The sequence below is a fragment of the Fusarium flagelliforme genome (genome assembly GCF_020744385.1).
Source record: "Fusarium flagelliforme strain FIESC 12 MPI-CAGE-AA-0113 chromosome Unknown B0J16scaffold_2, whole genome shotgun sequence".
NCBI lineage: Eukaryota > Fungi > Ascomycota > Sordariomycetes > Hypocreales > Nectriaceae > Fusarium > Fusarium flagelliforme.
In genome coordinates this window covers 854,189-875,320 of record NW_025763504.1, presented here as the reverse complement: position 1 = coordinate 875,320, position 21,132 = coordinate 854,189, and the positions used below count along the sequence as shown (strand labels likewise).

At 48.7% G+C, this 21,132-nt stretch overlaps 8 protein-coding genes across 8 annotated transcripts; 4 read left to right on the top strand and 4 right to left on the bottom strand.

The window, feature by feature from the left end:
- Positions 1-344: 344 nt before the first annotated feature.
- On the top strand, positions 345-2,831 carry B0J16DRAFT_281509 (chaperonin Cpn60/TCP-1 family). The gene is made up of 6 exons (XM_046123944.1): positions 345-617; positions 746-812; positions 870-1,078; positions 1,138-1,728; positions 1,784-2,421; positions 2,482-2,831. Exons 1-6 carry the CDS (start codon positions 593-595, stop codon positions 2,566-2,568), a joined length of 1,617 nt encoding a protein of 538 aa, XP_045985931.1. The 5' UTR covers positions 345-592; the 3' UTR covers positions 2,569-2,831.
- On the bottom strand, positions 2,832-3,909 carry B0J16DRAFT_332160 (uncharacterized protein). The gene has a single exon (XM_046126688.1). The coding sequence runs from the start codon at positions 3,615-3,617 to the stop codon at positions 2,994-2,996; it is 624 nt and encodes a 207-aa protein (XP_045985930.1). The 5' UTR covers positions 3,618-3,909; the 3' UTR covers positions 2,832-2,993.
- Positions 3,910-5,662: 1,753 nt separating this feature from the next.
- Positions 5,663-7,962, top strand: B0J16DRAFT_332156 (histidine phosphatase superfamily). Its single transcript, XM_046126687.1, has 3 exons — positions 5,663-6,123; positions 6,192-6,647; positions 6,698-7,962. The coding sequence occupies exons 1-3, from the start codon at positions 6,069-6,071 to the stop codon at positions 7,672-7,674; spliced, it is 1,488 nt and encodes a 495-aa protein (XP_045985929.1). The 5' UTR covers positions 5,663-6,068; the 3' UTR covers positions 7,675-7,962.
- Positions 7,963-9,076: 1,114 nt separating this feature from the next.
- B0J16DRAFT_394127 (uncharacterized protein) lies at positions 9,077-10,884 on the top strand (the record flags this gene model as incomplete). The annotated part of the gene is made up of 2 exons (XM_046132114.1): positions 9,077-9,676; positions 9,724-10,884. 2 exons carry the CDS (start codon positions 9,077-9,079, stop codon positions 10,741-10,743), a joined length of 1,620 nt encoding a protein of 539 aa, XP_045985928.1. The 3' UTR covers positions 10,744-10,884.
- Positions 10,885-11,802, bottom strand: B0J16DRAFT_52687 (uncharacterized protein). The gene is made up of 2 exons (XM_046134002.1): positions 11,595-11,802; positions 10,885-11,543 (listed from the first exon to the last, which is right to left on the bottom strand). Exons 1-2 carry the CDS (start codon positions 11,608-11,610, stop codon positions 11,026-11,028), a joined length of 534 nt encoding a protein of 177 aa, XP_045985927.1. The 5' UTR covers positions 11,611-11,802; the 3' UTR covers positions 10,885-11,025.
- A 103-nt stretch (positions 11,803-11,905) lies between these two features.
- B0J16DRAFT_368307 (regulator of volume decrease after cellular swelling-domain-containing protein) lies at positions 11,906-13,132 on the top strand. Its single transcript, XM_046130206.1, has 2 exons — positions 11,906-12,325; positions 12,371-13,132. Exons 1-2 carry the CDS (start codon positions 12,048-12,050, stop codon positions 12,984-12,986), a joined length of 894 nt encoding a protein of 297 aa, XP_045985926.1. The 5' UTR covers positions 11,906-12,047; the 3' UTR covers positions 12,987-13,132.
- A 159-nt stretch (positions 13,133-13,291) lies between these two features.
- B0J16DRAFT_299280 (uncharacterized protein) lies at positions 13,292-15,877 on the bottom strand (the record flags this gene model as incomplete). Its single annotated transcript, XM_046124529.1, has 1 exon — positions 13,292-15,877. One exon carries the CDS (start codon positions 15,872-15,874, stop codon positions 13,292-13,294), a length of 2,583 nt encoding a protein of 860 aa, XP_045985925.1.
- Positions 15,878-16,649: 772 nt separating this feature from the next.
- On the bottom strand, positions 16,650-18,499 carry B0J16DRAFT_315714 (uncharacterized protein; the record flags this gene model as incomplete). The annotated part of the gene is made up of 4 exons (XM_046125265.1): positions 16,650-17,479; positions 17,531-18,030; positions 18,089-18,248; positions 18,337-18,499. 4 exons carry the CDS (start codon positions 18,497-18,499, stop codon positions 16,650-16,652), a joined length of 1,653 nt encoding a protein of 550 aa, XP_045985924.1.
- Positions 18,500-21,132: the final 2,633 nt, after the last annotated feature.

Sequence of the window (21,132 nt, the reverse complement as noted above, 5' to 3'; positions counted from 1 at the left end):
TGAATGTCTTGTTCTTGTCTTGGAGGAAGTAGATAGATACTTTAATACAGCCACAATTTTAGTGGACGAATTGAGTATCATAGACATATAAATCTCCGAGGTCAATTGATGGAGGGGAGCTCCAAACAGCTCAATAGTTCTTGGCTCTTGTGGTTGGTCACTCATGATTTCCAGGGGATTCTGTAAGAGGTCATGAGCTGTTAAAACTTGAGGACCTCATAGAGAACGACAGTGCAAGGCGGGTCGGGTTAATATCAAAGCCGAGAATGAGCGAGCGAGCGTAGACGTAGGTTGGAGATTGGAGGAGCCTCCCCGCCAAAAATCCAATCCTCAGGACCTGACCTCTCTACTGTATCCACATCCGCTACTGAACTTTTCCTGGTTCAGTCCAGTCTGTGTGCGCGCCCCTCAACAACTGTTCTTTTACCTTAGCCTTTTGCTTTGCCCCTCCGACACCGACATCCAATCCCCGGCATCCTTCACCTCCAAAAAACCGGCGACCTACCATTTTTCTATCTCTGCCCTTCAGAGATATCCCCCCAAAAGACGTCGAGCCGAATAAAGGAAAAGAACAGAACACATCTCGCCCATCATGCAGGCTCCGGTGGTGGTTATGAGTAAGTAATTCTTGAAATATAAAACCCCCACCCTGGAGGGCGAACCCCTGGGCCCTCTGCCTAAAGAGAGAGAGGGGAGCTCCCAAAAAAACGAAACATTTGAGGCTGACCGAGATGTTGCGTTGCAGACACCAACAGCGGTGAGAGACAAACTGGCCGAAAGGCTCAGCTCTCAAACATTGCCGCTGCCAAAACGTATGCCATTGTCCCTATCCTCCTCGAGTCGTGCCCGACCCTAACCACCGATCCCAGTGTTGCCGATATTATTCGATCATGCCTTGGTCCCAAGGCTATGTTAAAGATGCTGCTCGACCCCATGGGCGGTATCGTCCTTACAAACGATGGTCACGCTATCCTTCGAGAAATCGAGGTCTCCCACCCTGCCGCGAAGAGCATGATTGAGCTCAGCCGGACGCAAGACGAGGAAGTTGGCGATGGAACCACAACTGTCATTATTCTGGGTAAGACGATATGGCTATACTACAATGTCTAACTGGACATGTCACTGACGTTCAACTAGCCGGTGAGATTCTTGCACAGGCTCTTCCCCAGCTCGACCGTAACATCCACCCCGTCGTTATCATTTCCGCCTTCAAGCGAGCTCTCAAGGACGCTCTTGAGATCATCGAGGAGATCTCCCTGCCAATCGATGTTAACGACGACAAGGCCATGTACCAGCTCATCTCTTCATCAATCGGCACCAAGTTTGTTTCGCGATGGATGGACCAGATGTGTGACCTTGCCCTCAAGGCTGTCCGCACCGTGACGTGGGAGGCTGGCAACGGCAAGACTGAGGTCGACATCAAGCGATATGCTCGTGTGGAGAAGGTTCCCGGTGGCGAGATTGAGGACAGCAGAGTTCTTGATGGTCTTATGCTCAACAAGGATATCACACATCCCAAGATGCGCCGGCGCATTGAGAACCCCCGAATCGTCCTCCTCGATTGCCCTCTGGAGTACAAGAAGGGAGAATCCCAAACCAACATCGAGATTACCAAGGAGGACGACTGGAACCGAATTCTGCAGATCGAGGAGGAGCAAGTCAAGGCTCTGTGCGATGCCATTGTCGCCGTCAAGCCTGACCTTGTTATTACCGAGAAGGGAGTGTCTGGTACGTTTTTTATGCTTCACGATGTCTTCACGATAGCTTACTAATTACCTTACAGATCTTGCCCAGCACTACTTCATGAAGGCCAACATCACAGCTCTCCGCCGAGTCCGAAAGACCGACAACAACAGAATAGCCCGAGCCACCGGTGCCACTATCGTCAACCGAGTAGAGGACCTCCAGGACTCCGATGTCGGCACCCGATGCGGTCTCTTCGAGATCGAGAAGATTGGCGACGAGTACTTCACATTCCTTACCAAGTGCCAGGACCCCAAGGCCTGCACAGTCCTCCTCCGTGGTCCCTCCAAGGATGTTCTCAACGAGATTGAGCGAAACCTCCAGGATGCCATGGGTGTTGCCCGAAACGTCATGTTCTCCCCCAAGCTATCACCAGGTGGTGGTGCTACCGAGATGGCCGTTTCCGTGAGATTGAACCAGCTCGCTAAGAGCATTGAGGGTGTTCAGCAGTGGCCTTACAAGGCTGTGGCAGAAGCTCTCGAGGTTATCCCCCGAACCCTCGTCCAGAACGCTGGCAAGAGCCCCGTCCGTGTGTTGACGGATCTCCGTGCCAAGCAGGCTGAGGGTAAGACCACTTACGGTGTCAACGGTGACACTGGTGCCGTTGCTGATATGAAGGAGTACGGAGTTTGGGAGCCCCAGGCTATCAAGCTCCAGAGCATCAAGACCGCCATTGAGGTAAGTTTCTGACGTCATTCTGTCTAAATGTATGAACAAAACACTAACAATTTTCACTAGGCTGCTTGTCTGTTGCTCCGAGTTGACGATATCTGCAGTGCCAAGAAGGCGGCGCAGATTGGTGGTGGCGGCGGTGGTGAAGAGTAAACAAAGATATGATGTACATGGTGGATGATGTCGATGTGATATAACACGGAAGTGATAGTGGGAATAAAGACCGGAGGCAGGCGTGCGATCCGGACTGTTTTATATGAATGTCTGTTTGGAAGGACTGGTCATACCCCTCTGTGCTAGCCAAAAGAGCAAAATAGACAAACAAGAGAAAGACAACAACAAAGAGAAGCACCAGGGCTGAGTATGATAAAGCCTGGGTGATTCAAGATGAAAGAAATGGGTATCATATAAATTACCTGGCTAATAATGTTGCCGTTTCTACATGCGAGGCTCTTACAGAGCATTCCTCCTCTGGTGATCTGGGCCTCAATTCTCATAGCATCTCCCTCTGCTATGACTCTGTGTGCTTATGTACGTCCTCCTTTTAATTACTTGACTGGTACTAGTGACCTTTTGAATTAATCGTCTTCGTCGTGAATGACAAGGCCCGCGGGTTGCGCAGATGGTGTAGGTTCCGAATCCTTGCCAGCCTGGGTCTTAGAATCAACATCAGCAGAATCTTTCCTAGCATCTGCGGATGGGGAGTCGCCTCTGGACAGTGCTGTGTTAGACTTCTTGTCAGTCGCACTAGCAGGACCTTTTCCCTTCTTCGACTTGCGAGCCTTCATCTTCTCCCTCTTCTCGCGGTTCTTGCGCGTGCGCTCCTCATCCTTGCGATCGCGCTCACTCTTATCCTTGGTAAACTCCTCGATGTCCTTCTCGCGACGCAGATCCTCGTCCATGCTGCGCAGACGCTCGTACTCGCGCCGACGGCTAGCCTTGTAGACGTGGAACTCGCCCGAGCCGGCACCGGCGCTGGAGCCCTGGACGTTGGTGACGATTTCCGGAGGTGCGGAGCGCAGGGCGGCGGAAGAGTTGCCGGCGGAGGCGTCGGGGATGCGGATGTTCTGGTCGGGCTTTGCGAAGAGAGCGTCTACTGAGGCAGCTTGCGCTGAGAGGGGCGTGAGAGCGCGCCTCTTTGTTGGACGGTGGGAGCGGGGGTCGGCCGAAGTTGGCACGGATTCGGGTCCGGGAGCAGACATCTTTTTTTTTTTTGCGTTGTCCGTGTGAATGACGAGATTTGTTGGTTCTGGGAAAATGGGCTGATGGGACGCGTGAGAATGAGACGTCGACGGGCGCGGCGCGCGGGATGAACTGAACAGGGCCAAGGATCGTCGGATGAGAAGAGTTGAGGTTTGTTGGGGCGGTCAGATGGATGCGTTGACACGTGAAGGAAGTTGATATCCGGCAGTTTTAGTTTTGGTAGGGAAGGATAAAAAGATGGTGGATGGTTGTTCAAGGTACGAGATTGATCTGATGAGAGTGGCGTGCAGAGTGCAGGGTTGCCAAGAATTAGGCTAAGCAGAGGAGAGACCCGTAAGAAAAAAGAAGTTTATTTTTGCAACTAGAACGACTATGGGATACGATATGCAATCGTTAGACATAGCAGTAACTTCATCACAGCAAATTACTAGCAATTAGATAAGAACAAACCGAATTTGAGAATTAGAGACTGAAGATAATTCATGGACCTTTTGTTAAAGGCATGCATATCATTGCTGTAGGGAACCTTTTGTTCCCCCAGGGTCTCTCTCAGGTACTGGGGTGTAGCATCATTGGCTAAGCGCGCGGCAGTCAAGTTCCATCAAGCTTTCAGTCATGCACATCAACAAAAGCACTGTGACTATAAGCCGCGTCACCCAAACGCAATCGTGAATATGCCTGATGAACATGTGATCCATTCCAGAGTCAAACAGGCAATTGAATCGTCTGTTGGCTGTTGGCTGTTGAGTAATAAAGATCATCACTGCAAGTATGATGAGAAATGGAAAATGTTAGACGAAGCTGAAAAGACTCTCAGTTGTTTATGAATTTAGCCAAAGCGTGTGAGTCGCAATCGGCGGCTGTTGGCGCTTCCCGTTGCAGATCATATCACCTCGCCGTAGAGATACACTGTCTGTGTCATTGTCAAGTGATCAGATTTATCGGGAACAATCTATAGATCAATGACAATAAACAAGGGTAATTAGCCGTGGATTATAAATAAAAACACCACGAGATATATCGTGAGCATCGAGACGGGAGGCCCGATAATAAAAAAGACGAAAAACAAGAACAGGTTAAAATGGATGCATGAGGATGCGAATGGGATGAATTGAAATGTCCTGACATGGTCTGCTCGAAACGGCGGGAATTACTGTATCTGGATCTGCAGATCTCCAGGATTGGTCGAACCAACAGACATGCCCCTCACAGATTGCCAGATTCTCAACATCTGGGTGACAGTAAGACAAGGGGAGAAGAGTCCAGGTTCAGGTCCAAGCAGGGGACGGGAACAGCGATGTAGAAATCATATGATTCCTAGATAAGGGACCAGGGACTGACCAAACCAACGGATATTCTCCGCCGTTTGCAAACACCGAATCGTATCAGTCTTCGGACTTGGACCGCCAGATGGTCATTGTCTCTTTCAAGTATCGACGGATAGTTAGATCGTTTGAAGGAGCCCTAATCATGATTTAGCAAACCGTTTGCGGGACCAGATGGTGCCATAGTCTAGTTACCCCTTGATAACTTAAACATAGCAGGGATTCAGAGAGAGACTAGCTCATCTTCCAAGAATCTTGATGGGCTGTTTTCTGTGACTCTTTCTGGTCTTTTTGTGAGTAGCGAAAGGGTCAGTTTCTATTGGACAATCAATATGTGCTTGGATGGTTCACTATCGACGACTGAGAAGCTGTTTTTCTACTTTGCTCGACAGATGGCGGGGCGGCTCCGGCCCCCAAGAAGGAGGGGTACCTGCTTGAGAGGTAGAGAACCCTGAGTGACGACAAGTATCTCGACTGTTGGTTTGGTGTCACTTAGTGCGGGTGTCCAGTAAAAGGTACATGTCGACTCTTCTGGTGGATGGGTGGGGATATCGATATCCCGGCATTTTTGGGTGTTGGTCAGGGCGTTTTAATTCGGAAACATGGCTGATGGTTGCACTTGCCCTCACCCCCAGAACAGTAACCGTCCTAGACCTAGACTTGTCTCGTGAGCCAACGAGGGGCAATGATTACCATACCTTACCATACCCAAAGCAAGCCTCACTCATAGAACCTGCATCTAGAATTCATGTCAGTTAAAGTAAAAAAGACGTTGTATGCTCCCTCTTTTTTTATGACAAACTTTTGCCTTCCTACTCATTATTCCATCCTATTCTCTTCCCCTCATACATAATTGGTGACTCTTACCTATCTCTACAACTGGCTTACCAATTGCAAGCCGACCTGACCTTGGGTACCTAAATCTACTCCGCTATATTCTATCCCGTCCTATCTCGGACCTTCACCCGTTAAACCGACACAACTTTGAAACCTGCACTCGACATCCTTAACAACCAACTTCTTTCACGACTCTCCCGAATATTTATGACCGTCTAAGACCTCAACTTCGACATCCAACACAACTAGCGACCTACAAATACCTTTTGACATCACATCTGAAACATCATGACCAAACCACGGTTGATCATCTTGGTTCGCCACGGCCAGTCCGAAGGCAACAGTACGTTATTACCAGCCCCAATTCCCTTCTCTTCTCTCCCACAAACAATCATACTTACCACCACCCAGAGAACCGCGAAATCCACCAGACCGTCCCCGACCATAGAGTCAAACTTACACCAGAAGGCTGGAACCAAGCTCACGATGCCGGACGCCGACTCCGAAGCCTTCTCCGACCTGATGATACCCTTCAGTTCTTTACCTCGCCATACCGTCGAACACGAGAGACCACAGAAGGAATCTTGGAGACCCTAACCTCTGACGACACCTCGCCGTCGCCCTTCCGCCGAAATAACATCAAGGTGTACGAAGAGCCCCGGCTACGTGAGCAGGACTTTGGCAACTTCCAGCCATGCAGTGCCGAGATGGAACGCATGTGGCAGGAGAGAGCTGACTACGGCCACTTCTTCTACCGTATCCCCAATGGCGAGAGTGCTGCCGACGCTTACGACCGTGTTAGCGGCTTCAATGAAAGCCTGTGGCGTCAATTCGGTGAAGATGATTTCCCCAGTGTTTGCGTTCTAGGTACGTTTTTGTATATTGCTTAGCTTCCCAATCTCGCTAACAGGAACCAGTCACTCACGGTCTCATGTCTCGTGTCTTCCTCATGAAATGGTATCATTTTACTGTTGAATATTTTGAAGACCTTCGTAACATCAACCACTGCGAGTTTCTCATCATGCGCAAACAGGAAAACCAGAAGTATCTTCTCGAGAACAAACTACGAACCTGGTCCGACTTACGACGAGAGCGAAAGGATAAGAAAGACAAAGATGACGATAAGGATTGCTCAAAGCTGCCGCGTACTAAGACTTTTGTGGTGACACGTCGATGGGGTGGATGTCCTAATGGCTGTGACCATGGCCGTGGCTATGCTAAGCGTGAAGATTTAGAGGTTATGCGCAAGAAGGATCATGAGAATGGTGGCCCAGAACCTTATGGCGAATCCTCCTGCGCCGAGGAGATCATCACAACGATCGTCAGTCGGAAGCAAAAGGCTCGAAGCGACCGCGTCGAAAGCAAGGGTGAGAGTGACACCCCTGTTATCCCCGATGATGATGATGATGATGATGATGATGGTCCGGTTGAAATCGACATCTCCTCAAACCATGAAGGAAAATCTGTTTCTGACATCAACGACACTCCTTCAGTCATCTCTTCCAGCGAATACATCCAGTCTCCCTACCTGCACATTGGCCGCGATGGGGGCGGTAGCTACTCGGGCCACACCTCCGCTGCCGAAACCGACAACGACTCGTCAGAGGATGAGAACATCAGCTTACACCGAATCGCCTCTCTAAATGCTCACCAAAACAAGAAGACGGACGATCAAAACGACAAGCCCACACGCGACCATCAGAAGCCTCTCCTCAAAGCCGGTCCCGAGCACTTAACCTATACGAGCGATAAGGACTGCACGGAAGACTACCCTCGAACTAGCCGCCTTGGCGATACCTCTACTGATGCTTCTTGTGACGGCGACGCTGATCATCTTGACGACTTGGACCATGCCGAAAAGGAAGATCGCAGCATTCGTGGCAGTGTGTACTGATTAAAATCTCACCCGGTGATCTCACTTTTCACTCACACACTCACTCATTCTTATGACTTGGATTTCATGAAGAAACAGCGGATACCAGCCCGCCGCGCGGGGCAAAATTGTTTTGATGATATTCATAACTTTACTCTTAATGACTGACATATGAACGGATTACGGAAAAGCAATGAATAGAATGACCGACTATGCTGGCATGGTTTTCTTTTTTTTTGTATTTCATGTTTTGGAGGATTTGATAGCGTGTATTGTGGTATTACATAATAACATATTGATCTCCTTCAAGTTGATCTTGATCTTGAACTGTTGTGACATGTGGTTGAGGCTCAAGAAGTTGTGCGTGTGTTACTGATGCTGTGAAAGGCACCGGCTGCTGAGGGAGTGAGTATGCTGTACTTGTAGTTGTGAATCATGAATTCAGCCTGTCTGTCGTGCAATGCGCGCCATATAACTACTTTAGTAAATGGTACCTACTGTTACTCCCACCCCGAGTTGTCAACTTGTGGATGCTACCATGACGTCTACAAACATGGACTCGATTGTCAACAATGCGAAGCCATCGTTTAACGTGAACTTGAGTACAACTGCAGCTTCAATTCATGCCTCTTTCATCTACCCATACTGCAGCACAATTGATCCATTAGATAAACTTAACTTGGTTAAGTAAGTAAAAATGTCCCAAGGTCTAAGATTATGGCAGACTCGAGGATATCATCCCATTCTTTGTTACTCGTTCCATTATATATCCGTAGCATGGACTTTACTAAGCGGACCTGACGGAATTCCATCTTGGCATTAAATCGGAGTAAAATTCTGCTTTTTGTATAATGACCGGCTTCGATGGAGATTTTTATCAGCCAAGATCTTATCTGATGGCGCTAGTGTGAAGTATCGCAGGGTCAGGGTCCTAGAATCAACCGGCAAATACTACCTCTGCAAGGGCCAGCATGACGTAGAATTTGAGGTACGTAATTTCATCTCTACTAGATTCTTCTATAGGTGTCTGTGCTAGGTTGAGGATTTAAAGTGAGAAAAGAACCTCGAGTGAAGTTGTGATGGTTAGACATGCTTGGAGTATCTCATCACTACCAAATTCATATCTCATCTTCACTCTGACCAAGTAATTCAAGAACGAAAGAGCAACTACATCTTCTAGGCTATTCATGAGGCATTTATTTTCGAATATTGTGCGGACTTGGACCTCAATGCTTGTCGATCACCATCTTTCAACACCCAGAACAAGCTTAAACCTTTACCCACAGCCCATCCACTACTTGTGGGGATTTTTATCAATCTCATCTAATCTCTTACACCGTCCTCCGTCGGTATAAGAATAAAAGGGCTCCGGTGAGTCCCCAAATTACGATGCTTTGGTCTCTTCATCTTTACTTTCGCTAAAATGAAGCTCACTACAGTCGTCGGTTCAGCTTTGCTGGGCTTCGCTTCGGCTCGAAACAGCACATACGATTACATCGTAGCTGGTGCTGGAGCTTCCGGTCTTGTCGTTGCTGAGAAGCTCGCTGTTGCAGGCCACAAGGTTCTTCTTGTTGAAAGAGGTGGTCCGTCGTTCTACTCAACCGGTAACCGAGATGACTTGATGAAGTGGAACAAGAGTGTTACAGCATACGATGTCCCTGGCATGGCTTACTACACTGATACTTCGCCGACTATTCAGTGGTGCACCGACATTGCAGCCTCTGCTGGTTGTTTGCTCGGAGGATCTACTATGCTGAACGCTCTCATGTTTGTCAAGCCCCGAGCCGCTGACTTTGAAGCCTGGCCCAAGGGCTGGCAGTGGGAGGATGGTGTATCTGAGGCTGCTAAGAGCGTTTTCGAGCGTATGCCTGGAAGTATTCTACCTTCTGCTGATGGAAAGCGTTATGATGATGGTGCTTTTGAGGTCATGTCAAAATTCCTTGAGAGCAATGGCTGGAACGAAGTCAATGCTCTCGACGATGCTGAGGCGAAGGACAAGGTCTTCACTCATCCTCCTTGGCTGGTAAGTTTCATCCGCACATGAACTTGCATAGAGCTAACAGTACTTAGATCAGCAACGGTCTTCGCGGTGGCCCTGTTCGTGATATCCTCCCTGATGCACAGGCTCTCGACAACTTCAACCTCCAGCTTCATGCCAAGGTCCTCCGTGTCGTCCGCAAGGGACCTATCATTACTGGCGTCGAAGTCGCACATGACGACGGTTCTCGTGAGATCATCAAGCTGAGCAAGGGTGGTTCTGTCATCCTCTCTTCTGGAACGCACTCTACACCACGCATTCTCTTCAACTCAGCCATTGGACCCAAGGACCAAATTCGCATTGTTGAAACTGGCTCTACCAAGATCGAGCTCCCTCCTGCCTCTCAATGGATTGATCTTCCTGTTGGCCAGCGTTTAAGAGACCATCCCATCGTTGTCATGGATTTCCAGACCAAGGATAAACTCCCAGCTCTGGCTGGCGCCGCATTCACTGATCCTGATGACAAGACAGTTGAGCTGTTCGCTGAAGGAAGTGGCCTCCTTTCTCAATCCGGACAGCGTCTTAACTTCTGGAAGAGTGTTGAGGGCAAAGATGGTATCACTCGTTATGTCCAAGGCACAGTCAACGCTCCCAAAAACAATACCATTTCAGCCAAGGTGTACCTCACCCACGGCCTTACATCTCACGGCACTCTTGTTATTACTCCTGATGGCAAGACCAACATCACTCAGAAGCCCTTCCTCAACACCGAAGGTGATAAATATGCTCTCAAGACCTTTATCAATGAACTCCTGACCTACGCACGCAAGCCCGATAGCAACCTTGTCGTACCGAGCAACGCCACTGCAGACTCTATCATGGAAGTTTCCTACAGCGGCAACCATCACCTCGGTTCAGCTAATATGGGCGCAAAGAACGATGGTAAGAGTGTTGTTGGACCTGATACTCGAGTCTGGGGAACGAAGAATCTATTTGTTGTTGATGGAAGCATGCATCCTGAGGTTCCGACAGGAAACACACAAGCTTCCATTATGGTTGCTGCTGCGCATGCCGCCAACAAGATCCTGGCTGCAACGACCAAAGGAAACTAGACAAGTATTCCTCTTGTACTTTTATAACAAGGTGTAAATAGTTGAAGGTACATTAACGAAGTTCCCGAGTCACTGAAAAAACAGCGACAGTGGTCTTCTATCAGTCTATTGCGACAGCTCATCTGTTGCTAGAAATCCAAATAATACCTATAAATAAAATGTCCAGGTATCGTTTTAGAAATGGAAAAAAGAAAGTGTTCGTGAAAATGCATTCGGCCATTGAATGGTTGCAATGGCCTCGTGCTTGTTGATCATGACTCGTAAACATCCACACCGAATGGCTTATTTCAATTCCATGCCGCCAAACGCTCTGTCCAACTCCGCACCTTGATCCTCAGTCGCATTTCCACTCTGAGCATTCTGACCGCTCGGAGTCTCAGGCACGTTCCCAGTACCTTGCTGCTGCACCGGCGTACTCCTCTCAGGCTCAAGAATATGCATCTCACTATCAAGCCAACCCGGTGCAACCCTCCTCTTCTCAGCGAGTTCGCGCTCCCTGATCCTCTCGTCAAACTCCTTCAGTTCACGTTCCGCATCCTCCTGCATCTTGGTCACATAAGCCGAGAGTGCGCGACACGAGGCGATGATGTCGTCTGGATGCGCTGCGTGGCCTGAGCCTGATACCACATATTTGGGCTTGACTTGGCCTGCGGGGTTGTCTGAAGCGGCTTCAATGCCGAGTTGTGAAGGGGGAATGTTGGAGGGCATTGTCTTGTAGTTGTATGATAGTGTTGTTGCTGTTGGGAGAGACACAAATGGTGATACTGTGAGGGGAACCTGTTCCAACAGGGGGTGAGTTCCTGGTTGCTGTGTTAGCCAGATTCAGTATGAGTGGCATTGATGAGGCATACGTTTGTTATCATGCATGATTGCAGTGTGTCTGTTTATGAGGGTATTCCCGTTGTTTTCTCACAGTCTAAGACTCTCAATCAGGGGCGTATGTTCTGAATGAAATTCAGTGAGAGTTTCTGTGGTTGGATGAATGGAAAAGTCGGTATCGATGAAATGGATGTAAGTGGAAGTCCCAACTTGAGGTGCGACGCGCGACCTACACATGAGCCTACAGTCAGAAAGGGCCAATCAGAGGTCTATAATAGAGAAAGAAATGCAGCAGGCGATCAATGGTAGAATATGGCTGGTGATAGTCTCAATCATTCTGTCACCCTCACAATGATAAGGATCTTATCGATAAGCCCAACTGATAAAGCTCTCCCACCTTCACCTTCCTTCATAGTGGACATTTTCTTCCGCTGCCTGGTGAACCCCTCCAAACAAAACCTCAAGCTCTTAATACTTCATTCACAATGCTTCCCACGACAATTCGCACACCGCCTCAGACCGGCGATTACACGCCTCTTGCGGAATATCAAACTACAACACCAGAGACTTTCATCGGCGGAACGCCTGTTCTTCACTACCATCTAGAAGGCGCAAAGGCATGGATTCCCAAGTCGCAATGCGGTACCCTAGCTCTGTTCCCCGCGGATTCGAGTGAGAAGCCCAGTGGCCCCGAAGGTGAAAGCGTTAATGGCGATGCCGAGGAGCTGGTGGAACAGACTATAGATGTTTTTGTCAACTCTGAGTAAGTTCATCATATCCAGTATGACTTCATATCTAACATAACCAGGGCCTTGACTGTATTCAGCAGCAAAGTTGGAGCTGGTGTCTCGATTCCTTACCCCTCGATATCCATTCACGCCATCAAGCAAATTGGCCCCGAAACAGATGCTCAGCGCACCCAGGCTGTATGGATGCAACTTGAGTTCTCCGACGGCGGCGCCGAGGACGACGACTTCAACACTGTGGACCTCACCATCATCCCTCCCAAATCCGACTCTGAGCCCAGCGCTGCTAAGCAACTGTACGAGGCCATGGCCACTTGCTCCGATCTTCACCCTGATCCCAACGACGGCGAGGATGACGAGGATGAATACGACCGTATTGTTTTCGAGGGTAGTGAGGAGCATCAAGCTATTGAGGGTTTCTCGGGTGTTCTGCATGGTGCTAGCGATGGTGGACTACCACCTCCCATGCCCGGTAGCGGTGGTTGGATTACGGCTGATAACGTGCATGAGTTCTTTGATAAGGATGGAAACTTCATCGGTGGTCAGGGTGCTGAGGAGGAAGAAGAGTTGGGTGAGGGCGCAGGAAGAGTTAGGGATCGTGATGAGGCTGAGGGAAATGGTTCAACTGAGAACCAAGCAGCTGATGATCCTGAGAACAAGCGAGCGCGTGTGGAGTAATAGAAGACATATCTCTCAAGAGTACATGGCAGGGCGTTTAGGTATAAAGGACAAGAAAATGAATTACGAGTTACAGTTTGATAACCCAAATCAATTAGCTGGAGAAACAATCAATAATGACTACGATCTCTTCTATTAAGATTACGTCCGAAGGGTATATATCCAACGAGTTTCTAACTAAGCTACCTAAGTTCCTTTCCAGCCCGTCCCTAATACCAAGGTTTGAAGATAAGTAAGTACATACATTAAGCTTGCTGATGTTACATGACCTGACAAAGAAAACCAAAGAAACAAAAATTCACCGTCTACATGCGCAATCGTCCCTTTCCTGATGCATCAGGCGAGCTGTTAAGAAATCCATCTTTGTCATACAATCCCACCGACTCAACGCTCTTGCGCTTAATCTCAGCGACAAGCTCGCTCACAGTTCCAAGCTTAGATTTGGCGCTTGATGTTCGGCTCAAATCCCGGGTATCTCTTCCCATATTCGCGTTCTTGCGCGTCTCTCGCATAGGCGTTGGTTCCTGGTTCTCCTTGCCCTCGTCGATATCATCTTCATGGATCTCCACATTCAAGTTAGAACGACCGCTGCGGCTAGTTGGAAGGGGACGGTTTGGCATGGGCGGTACTACTGAGCCAGAGGCGTTCTTGTTGGGACTTCCAAGATTGAGATAGTTCTGGCGACCTGAAGTGCTTCCCCTAGGAGTAGAAGGATTCATACTCCTTCGCGAGAAGCTGCTTGTCAAATTCAACATTGGCAGTGTTGGCGAGTCAGGGTCGGCGGTAGATGATCCCAGAGAGTTGGCGCTGTACGAACTAAGCATGCTGTTCATCCTTCTGAGTTCCATGATGGAGTTACCGAGCGATCCCATACTTGGCACAGCGGGTGGGGGAGGAAGAGTTGGCATGTCCTTCTTAGATCGTGAGTTTGCACGACGCAGTGGTGATCCTGTTGACATGGCACCGGGGTCGTCCACGGGTACTTCATCACGGTATATGGTATTCGCTGTCGAAGACATCTGTCGCAAATGCTGTGAGAATTCTCGTCTCGGCATTGGAGAAACTGGCTTGGGCATGACGATGTGATCGACCTGGGCGATATGCTTCGGCGGCTCAGGTAGTGCCCTTTTCGGATTTGTTCCCATCAACAGTGATAGCATATCCTGCTCATCAAAAGGTGACGAGTTCAGGCTCGGCACTGTCGCCATGCTATGTCTGTTCTCCTGCAACGCCGGTCTCACACGCTCAGGAACTTCAGGCTTGGGGCTCTCATTGATTGTATTCCCTAGCGATAAAGTGCTGTCGCCCTCAGTTGTCACGGAAGGTGTCAGGATACTGGTGTATGAGTTGCTGATAGGGAATGCCAATGCAATACCATCTTGGTCGCGAGCGTGAAGGCTATCGTTGCGTTGGAATCGCTCTGTTGGCGGTGCCAGGTATGAAGAAATTGGAGGTCCGCCAACAGCTTGTGTGCTCACAAGCGAGGGTCTGAATTGTCCCTGCCCGTGTCCAGTTCCATGAGTGTTGAAGATGGATTGTCCGCCTGGGATCGATATGCTCAGATTCCTGCCCCTTCTATGGTTCGTCCGCGCTCCGAATAGTGATCCTCTACTGTCTGAGCTGAGCCCTCCGGAAGTTCTTCTCTCGACGAACGGGTCAGGTTGATCCTTTTCCTCGGTGGATTCATTGGCGCTGTACAATGTCGACAGTGAACTTGACGCTTCACTTTCTTGCGACGCACGACGATCAGGACTATCCTCCTTGGCAGTTTCCTTTGGAGGCTCTGGCTTCGGAGGAAGTATATTCTCCTGAGGTTCCCACTGTCTTCCCCTCAAACGACTCGGACTCGACAGTCCACCCGGTAGAATAAGTTCTTGCGCTGCCTCAGCTAACAAGCTATTCGCAGCACTACCAATAGAACTAACAGAAACTTGTCGACTCTGCGCATCCATCGGTATTGTGTGAATGGTAGCTCTTTTACTAGGACTCGGCGGCACTCGCATAATGCGTACTGTTCCAGTTGTGTTGGTCGAGTCAAGAGAAGAAGTGGTTCTGTGGCTATGGGGAGTCTTTGTAGGCGAGTTCTTGCGCGGTGTGCTTCTCAGTGATGATATCTTGGTAGGCGAGCGTTTCGTTGGTGAGCTGCGAGAGTTCTTGCTAGGTGATCGGCTTGTTCCTTCTCGAAGTCTTTGTTCTGTGCTTCGAAGAATATCTCGAAGATCAGTATCTGTCACTGAAGCTCTTACACGAGCTCTTGAAGGAACTCGCACAGGGCTGACTTGTATATGTTCCTGGTGGAGGGGCATATCCGGTGCAGTCTTGCTTCGTTCTAAAGTTTCAATGCTGTGTCGCTTTTGCACATGGAGACCTTGTTCCATCTCCTGGGCTTCCTGGGCTTTCTCCAAGTCTTCGTCCATCATGAGAGTTGGGATCGTCGGTGCTCTTCCTAGCCAACCATCTCTGCTAAAGAGACTATCCCGACGACTCCTGCTAACTCTCGGTCCATGAAATTTATCCTCCTCGATCCAACTGCTCGATCGACCTCGTTTGTTGTTTCCACCGAAGAAAGTGAAGCTGTTATACGTCGGGAGAGGTGGTAGCACTGGAGGCAGTGAGAGGGATAGTCGACTAAGAGATCTCGAACTGTTGTATTTCCGCTTGACGAGTCGCTTGCTGAAGATGGAACGTCGATGGTCCTCAATATTCTCTGATACTTGATATATCGTAGTCGCATCAGATTTATCTCTCGTCTTGACACGCCAAGTAAGAAGAAACCCAATGGCAGCAAAAAGGAGAATAGCACCACCGATAGAAAAGGCGAGGATCCATCCAAGTCCAAGTCCACCAGCACCACGCACTTCTCTGCGTAAAAGAGTTGAAAGGCTCATGATTGTTTACACTGCCGTAGCTGAATATCAAAATATCTCCAGCTATCAGCAGTGTTCTGTAAGTTTCAAGAATAAAGAAGATTCAGTTCAACTCACGAGGCTTGAAGAGGACAGACAACGTGAGATATGGTGGACGCCAAATGAAGGAGAAACCCTTCATTCTGAAAACGCCCACTTTCATCTTAATTAATGAGTTCATTCTCTATAATTGTGCTGAGGTTATTTCAAGAGTCTCAGTTCAATATCATGAGGAATGTGTTGCTAGGTGTGACCCATTCCAGCCTCAGCAAACCACAAGACCAGCTTCATGGTTTTAATACATCAGCTTCAATGTTCTGACGTCGGAAAATACGAGAAACTTACAATGACTTATTAATTCTCCATCTAATCGACTTTTTCGAACATAGATAGACATGGAAATCGCCTACTTAGAGATTAGTTTCAAACGGAGGGGCATATGGATCACCACATCTATAAGTGAGACTATGGGAAATACGCAATCACTAGGGAGACTTCTTGTCTAATACGAGGCAGGTCATTTGGTGATCATTCATCATTCCATTATTTGTATCAGGTAGTCTCTCCTTAAGTTCACATGTTCCCAAAGTCTTGGGTAGCCATCGCTCTCCTACGAAGTAAAAACCATTGAACCCAAATGCTCCTCTTCCAACCATGCATAACATAGGAACACCTGGAACCAGCCAGACAATAAGAAGAAAATAGTTTTTTTTTTGTGATTTATCTTTTACTTTTTCATAATCTTCTTTCCAGATGATTAGAAATGACGGTGTCCATGGCCATGGAGGTGAGCACCACGACGTCTGCGCCTTGCTGGGGCAGCCGCAGGAGCTTCCGCTGCTGGGGGAGCGGGAGGAGCTGCCGCCGGTGCTGGTCCTACAGAAGGTGTAGCAATGGCGGTTGATGTAACAGTAACCACGACTACCTCCTCTTTGAGGTCGGTCACATAAACCACTTCCTCTTCCCAAAGGATCTTGCTAACAAGGTTGCCGTTGGTGATGTACTGGGTGCTGTAGAAGCTCTTGGTCTCCTCAACTGGCTCGAACTGGGGCGCAGGGGTGGTTGTAGGAGCTTCAGCCTCGATAGATGTAGTTTGCTCGATTGCGACCGCACCAACATCTGCGACAGCCTCGATAGTAGGGAGAAGAGCGGGGGCAGAGGGCTCAGAGATCTTGGAGTAGGTGGGAGATGGCTTCTCTGTGTTGATAGAGCTTGGTCCAGGAGCTGGGGCTCCGTAAGCCGACGACACCTTGAAGATTTGACCAGGCAGAGGGGAGGCAGAGTTTGTTGGCCTTTCACCAGGAGCGTAAGTCAGAGTAGGTGCGGGCTTGACACCAGTGGGGTCAGGCTTCTCGACCTCGTCAGAGTCTCCGTTGCTACCAGGGAGCGCCTTCAAGGGACCCTTGCAGTCCTCATTTTCCAAAACCTTGGGCATCTTCATTTCGCAAGTCTTGGCCTTCTCTTCACTAACAACGTCAAAGAGTGGACAGTCTTCGATTCTTCCAGTTTCGCTGGTGCAAGTCTTGATGGCGTCCTGAAGGAACTCTTCCTCCCAGCCCATAATGAAATCAGCGTGGTAGCCGTAACCTATATATGGTGTCAGTATTGCATCAGTCTAAGATATAGGCTTTGACGTACCAGTAGTGTCGCCGTTGGCAAAGACAAATCGACCGCTTCGATCGGCGAAAGCAGCAGTGTTCCAGATCACCTCATACATGAGACTGGGTAGGCGAACGGGGTAATCCTTGGGGCAGGTACCAGTCATGACGAGATCGGGGAAGGCGACGTGGTCCTTGTGGTTATCACTGTCGACTGCATCACCGCCCTTCCAGCATGACGGGAACATTATCTCCAAGCGAATGCCATCCTTACAGTTCGCATCGAGATAGGCCTTGTCGGGCATGTAGTGGCGGTAAAGGGTGCCTTCGGGGGTCTTGTCGTAGTTGAGACAGTTGAAGCCAAGCGCACGCTCTTCGAGATCGCTTTGCGAAGTTTGGCCCAGAGCTTGCCACGTAGACTTCTCAGGGTCAGGCTTGCTGGGATCGCCGAAGGAGTAGGTTCGTCGCTCGTTTGTGCCAGACAACATTCTGAAGTCAGGAGGGAAAGCGGTAATGTTATCTCCGAAAAGGAGGTAGTAACTAGACTTTGTGAGCTTCGGTTCAAGCAATGTGGTATAATTCAGTTGGGAATACTAACGCAAGCATGCCACCAACTTGATCAACGAGTTCGAATTTTCCGGTCTTGGAATCCTCGAAATACAGTGAGGGATGCCAATAAGCGGACTTGTCTTGTGTCACTCGGCATGAAGTACAATCAGCATCGAGAAGCTGTTCAGTAGTAACAGTTTCAGCGAATCCTGTGCAGTTATTAGTATTGCTATCACAATAAATTGTTTTGCTGCGATAGAGACTGTAATAGCTGTCTCGCTTAAGGTTAAGACGTACCAGAAGATCCGTGGATCGAGTGAACATGCTTTGAAATTGTACCGGGATCGATGATGGGATCGATACGAGCGAGACCTACACGGCCAGGACACTCCATGCGCCAGAAGGCATGAGCGCTACCGACAAGGCCCGCGGAAACTGTGATGAGAGATTTGAGCATCATGATGATTTGCCTATAGGCTTAAAGGCCTTGGGAAGGCTTTAATTTGAATGAGTGGACGATGCGGTAAGGCGATCTGTACGATGTTAGAATCCAATGACCATGAATATGTGAAAGAGTGTAGTCAGAGTGAGGAGAAATTGACGTCCCGAAGGGAAAGTATCCGGGGGAAGGTACGAATGATGGTGATTCACAAACACAAGGCAAGTGCATGTGGTTGAGGCATCAGACGGAAGGAAAGGCTTATACGGGAAGGAAGTCAGTGGAGCTGGCAACGGATACCTGCTGCACAGATAACGGCTGCCAACGCATGAAATTGGACGATGATATTCTTGAAAATTCATCATTTGAGAGGATATTAATTCGAACAATAATGTTTGTTCGTTTCAGATACCCAAGTCTCAAATTCAGGTGGTGATGGAGGAGTTCCAGATAAGGTGAGGTGAGATGTAAGTGAACAGAACATGTACTTACCGTCTTGGTAGGGGACTTTCAATGAAGCCAACGAGATTTTCTGTAACCCTTGAAACTCCTCTTTTCGATCGAATATTGATTCGAAAAAAGAAACGAAGGGATCAAGAGGGGAAATATTGAAACCAAAAGCTGCAATGGCTGGGGATACCTTTATTGCTCTTTGTCAGTCGCACACTCTGGCCAGCCCCGCTAAGAATCTGAGACTTCAGGATTCCAACGCGTGGTTTAGATCTTCCGACGTCGAGGTCACTCACTGCCACGCTTCCGGATTAAGCCACGGGGTCCTTTTAAGAAAAAGAAGGGACCTTTTGAGTGAGAAAGAATGCTCTGTCCAATGGTGCCGCTTCCGGTTTACCGAAAAGCCAACAAACCGTACGGTCGGTCGACGTGTCTCAGCGGTAAAGTGGGAGAACGGTTCGGGAGTTTTCCTGACAGAAATTCAATTTAACTGAACCAGATTTAGGTCTCGGTAGTGACGAGAGATGAGGTCGTTGATTTAATTGAAAAGCCGTTTTCGATATAACGCGGTTGGCAAGCCTCCGTTGATAGAGTTCCGGAAACCGTTGGTAACGATTTGACGATCAACGGTCGGTAGCGAGATTCAAGATATCGAGTTTTTATTTAACAGCCTTAACAGAAAACAGAATAATGATTTGAATAATAGAAAGAATGTCGAACGGGCGGAATCGCAAGGAACGTTGTTGGTAGTTCGAGTACCGATAATGAGTGTAAGTACTAGCAAATAGTACAAATTGAAGCAGTCGAAGAAGAAAGAGCAGAGAAGAATGAATGTGAAGCAGAGCCAGCCCGAACTTCGAAAAAGAATGGATCAATCAGTTAAAAGGCAAATCGAAAAGGAATGATGATAGACAGAGGAGAAGTAGAAAAGATGGAGAATTGGGAATGATAGCCACTAGTTCTAGTAGATCGGCCTGCTCGTTTGCATTGACAGGCAAAAAAGCAGAGACCAATTCTCGGACTGTCCTATTGCCTACTGGGGCAGCTCATCTTGGCAACAAAGTCAGGTACGGACCAATTACTCTCTGAGGGGGGACGTTTTGCTATGTCGCAGCCAAAATTGCATCGGTTCCAAGGGTCAAGCTCCAACCCTCAGGGGTGTTAAAGTGGTGATACCGAGCCAGGAACCCAGAAATATTCTGGGTCCCATTGGACGATCTGGTAGACTAGCATGTTACGAATACCTTGGCCTCGGGATGAGGAACGTGTTGGATGCAGGTACCAGGCACATCGTATCTCGTCGTATAAAGATCTCCAGTATCATCATGGATGGACTGCCTTGCCCCGAAGCTAGGGAACCAAAGGAACCCTCCTTGCCAAGTAAACGACCGAATCAACAGCCGTGTACGAGTTGCAAACGGCGCCAGAAGATCTGGGCTTCCATCATTTCTCCTGTCAATCACTTTCGGATGGCCGGCTGTCCAGATTGAGATTGGCATCTACAGATCTTCACTATTACTTATGAAATTGGTTGACATCCATTGAGGCGTTGATTGGATTCCTGCGCCTGTCATAGTCGCGCAGAACTCCACCAGCCCAGCTTTGCATAACTTGAAGAGGCCCCCAAATCTCCTTGTCGAGGCATTCTACTCAAAGCACCTAACTAGAAGGCTAGGAACTCCATCACGGTTAGATCGGATTGTTAGAGCCTAGATCGACTCTTTTTAGTATCCGTGCTGAGAGGATATGACGCATCTTCTTTGACCTGCCTTTCTTTCTCTTGGATCTGGTGGCTGGCTGTCTTAAGCAAGGGTCCAACCATCAGAGACAAAGGGAGAAACAAGGGGCGTTTGTGAAGTACCGCAACGTAGTATTGAATGAAACCTCCTGACTTTTTCTTTGACATGATCTTCAGGAACCGACTGCTTATCCTCATCTTTCTGTTTCCTTCAAGTGTTTCCGGAAAGGTTTCAACTTGATTATCCCCAGACGTTTATTCTGCGGTGCATAAATTGGTTAATCATTTGAGGTTCAATCCAGGGGCAGCCATGCATCCAATAGTAGATGGGGCCAAGATGCCTGAAACGGGTTTCACTTCCTCTCTTGACCAATCAAAGTACGCTGGTCCCTCACTGCCACTAAGCCCCCCTATCACGTCCCTATCACACAGGCAGTGGCGCCTGTGCCTTAGTGGCGGCTATGAC

Coding starts and splice junctions, on each gene's coding strand:
- B0J16DRAFT_281509 (XM_046123944.1), top strand. CDS start 593: ATGCAGGCTCCGGTGGTGGTTATGA. Junction 1,729..1,783: donor TACCGAGAAGGGAGTGTCTG/GTACGTTTTTTA, acceptor ATTACCTTACAG/ATCTTGCCCAGCACTACTTC. Junction 2,422..2,481: donor GCATCAAGACCGCCATTGAG/GTAAGTTTCTGA, acceptor AATTTTCACTAG/GCTGCTTGTCTGTTGCTCCG.
- B0J16DRAFT_332160 (XM_046126688.1), bottom strand. CDS start 3,617: ATGTCTGCTCCCGGACCCGAATCCGTGCCAACTTCGGCCGACCCCCGC.
- B0J16DRAFT_332156 (XM_046126687.1), top strand. CDS start 6,069: ATGACCAAACCACGGTTGATCATCTTGGTTCGCCACGGCCAGTCCGAA. Junction 6,124..6,191: donor CGGCCAGTCCGAAGGCAACA/GTACGTTATTAC, acceptor ACCACCACCCAG/AGAACCGCGAAATCCACCAG. Junction 6,648..6,697: donor CCCCAGTGTTTGCGTTCTAG/GTACGTTTTTGT, acceptor AACAGGAACCAG/TCACTCACGGTCTCATGTCT.
- B0J16DRAFT_368307 (XM_046130206.1), top strand. CDS start 12,048: ATGCTTCCCACGACAATTCGCACACCGCCTCAGACCGGCGATTACACG. Junction 12,326..12,370: donor GATGTTTTTGTCAACTCTGA/GTAAGTTCATCA, acceptor TAACATAACCAG/GGCCTTGACTGTATTCAGCA.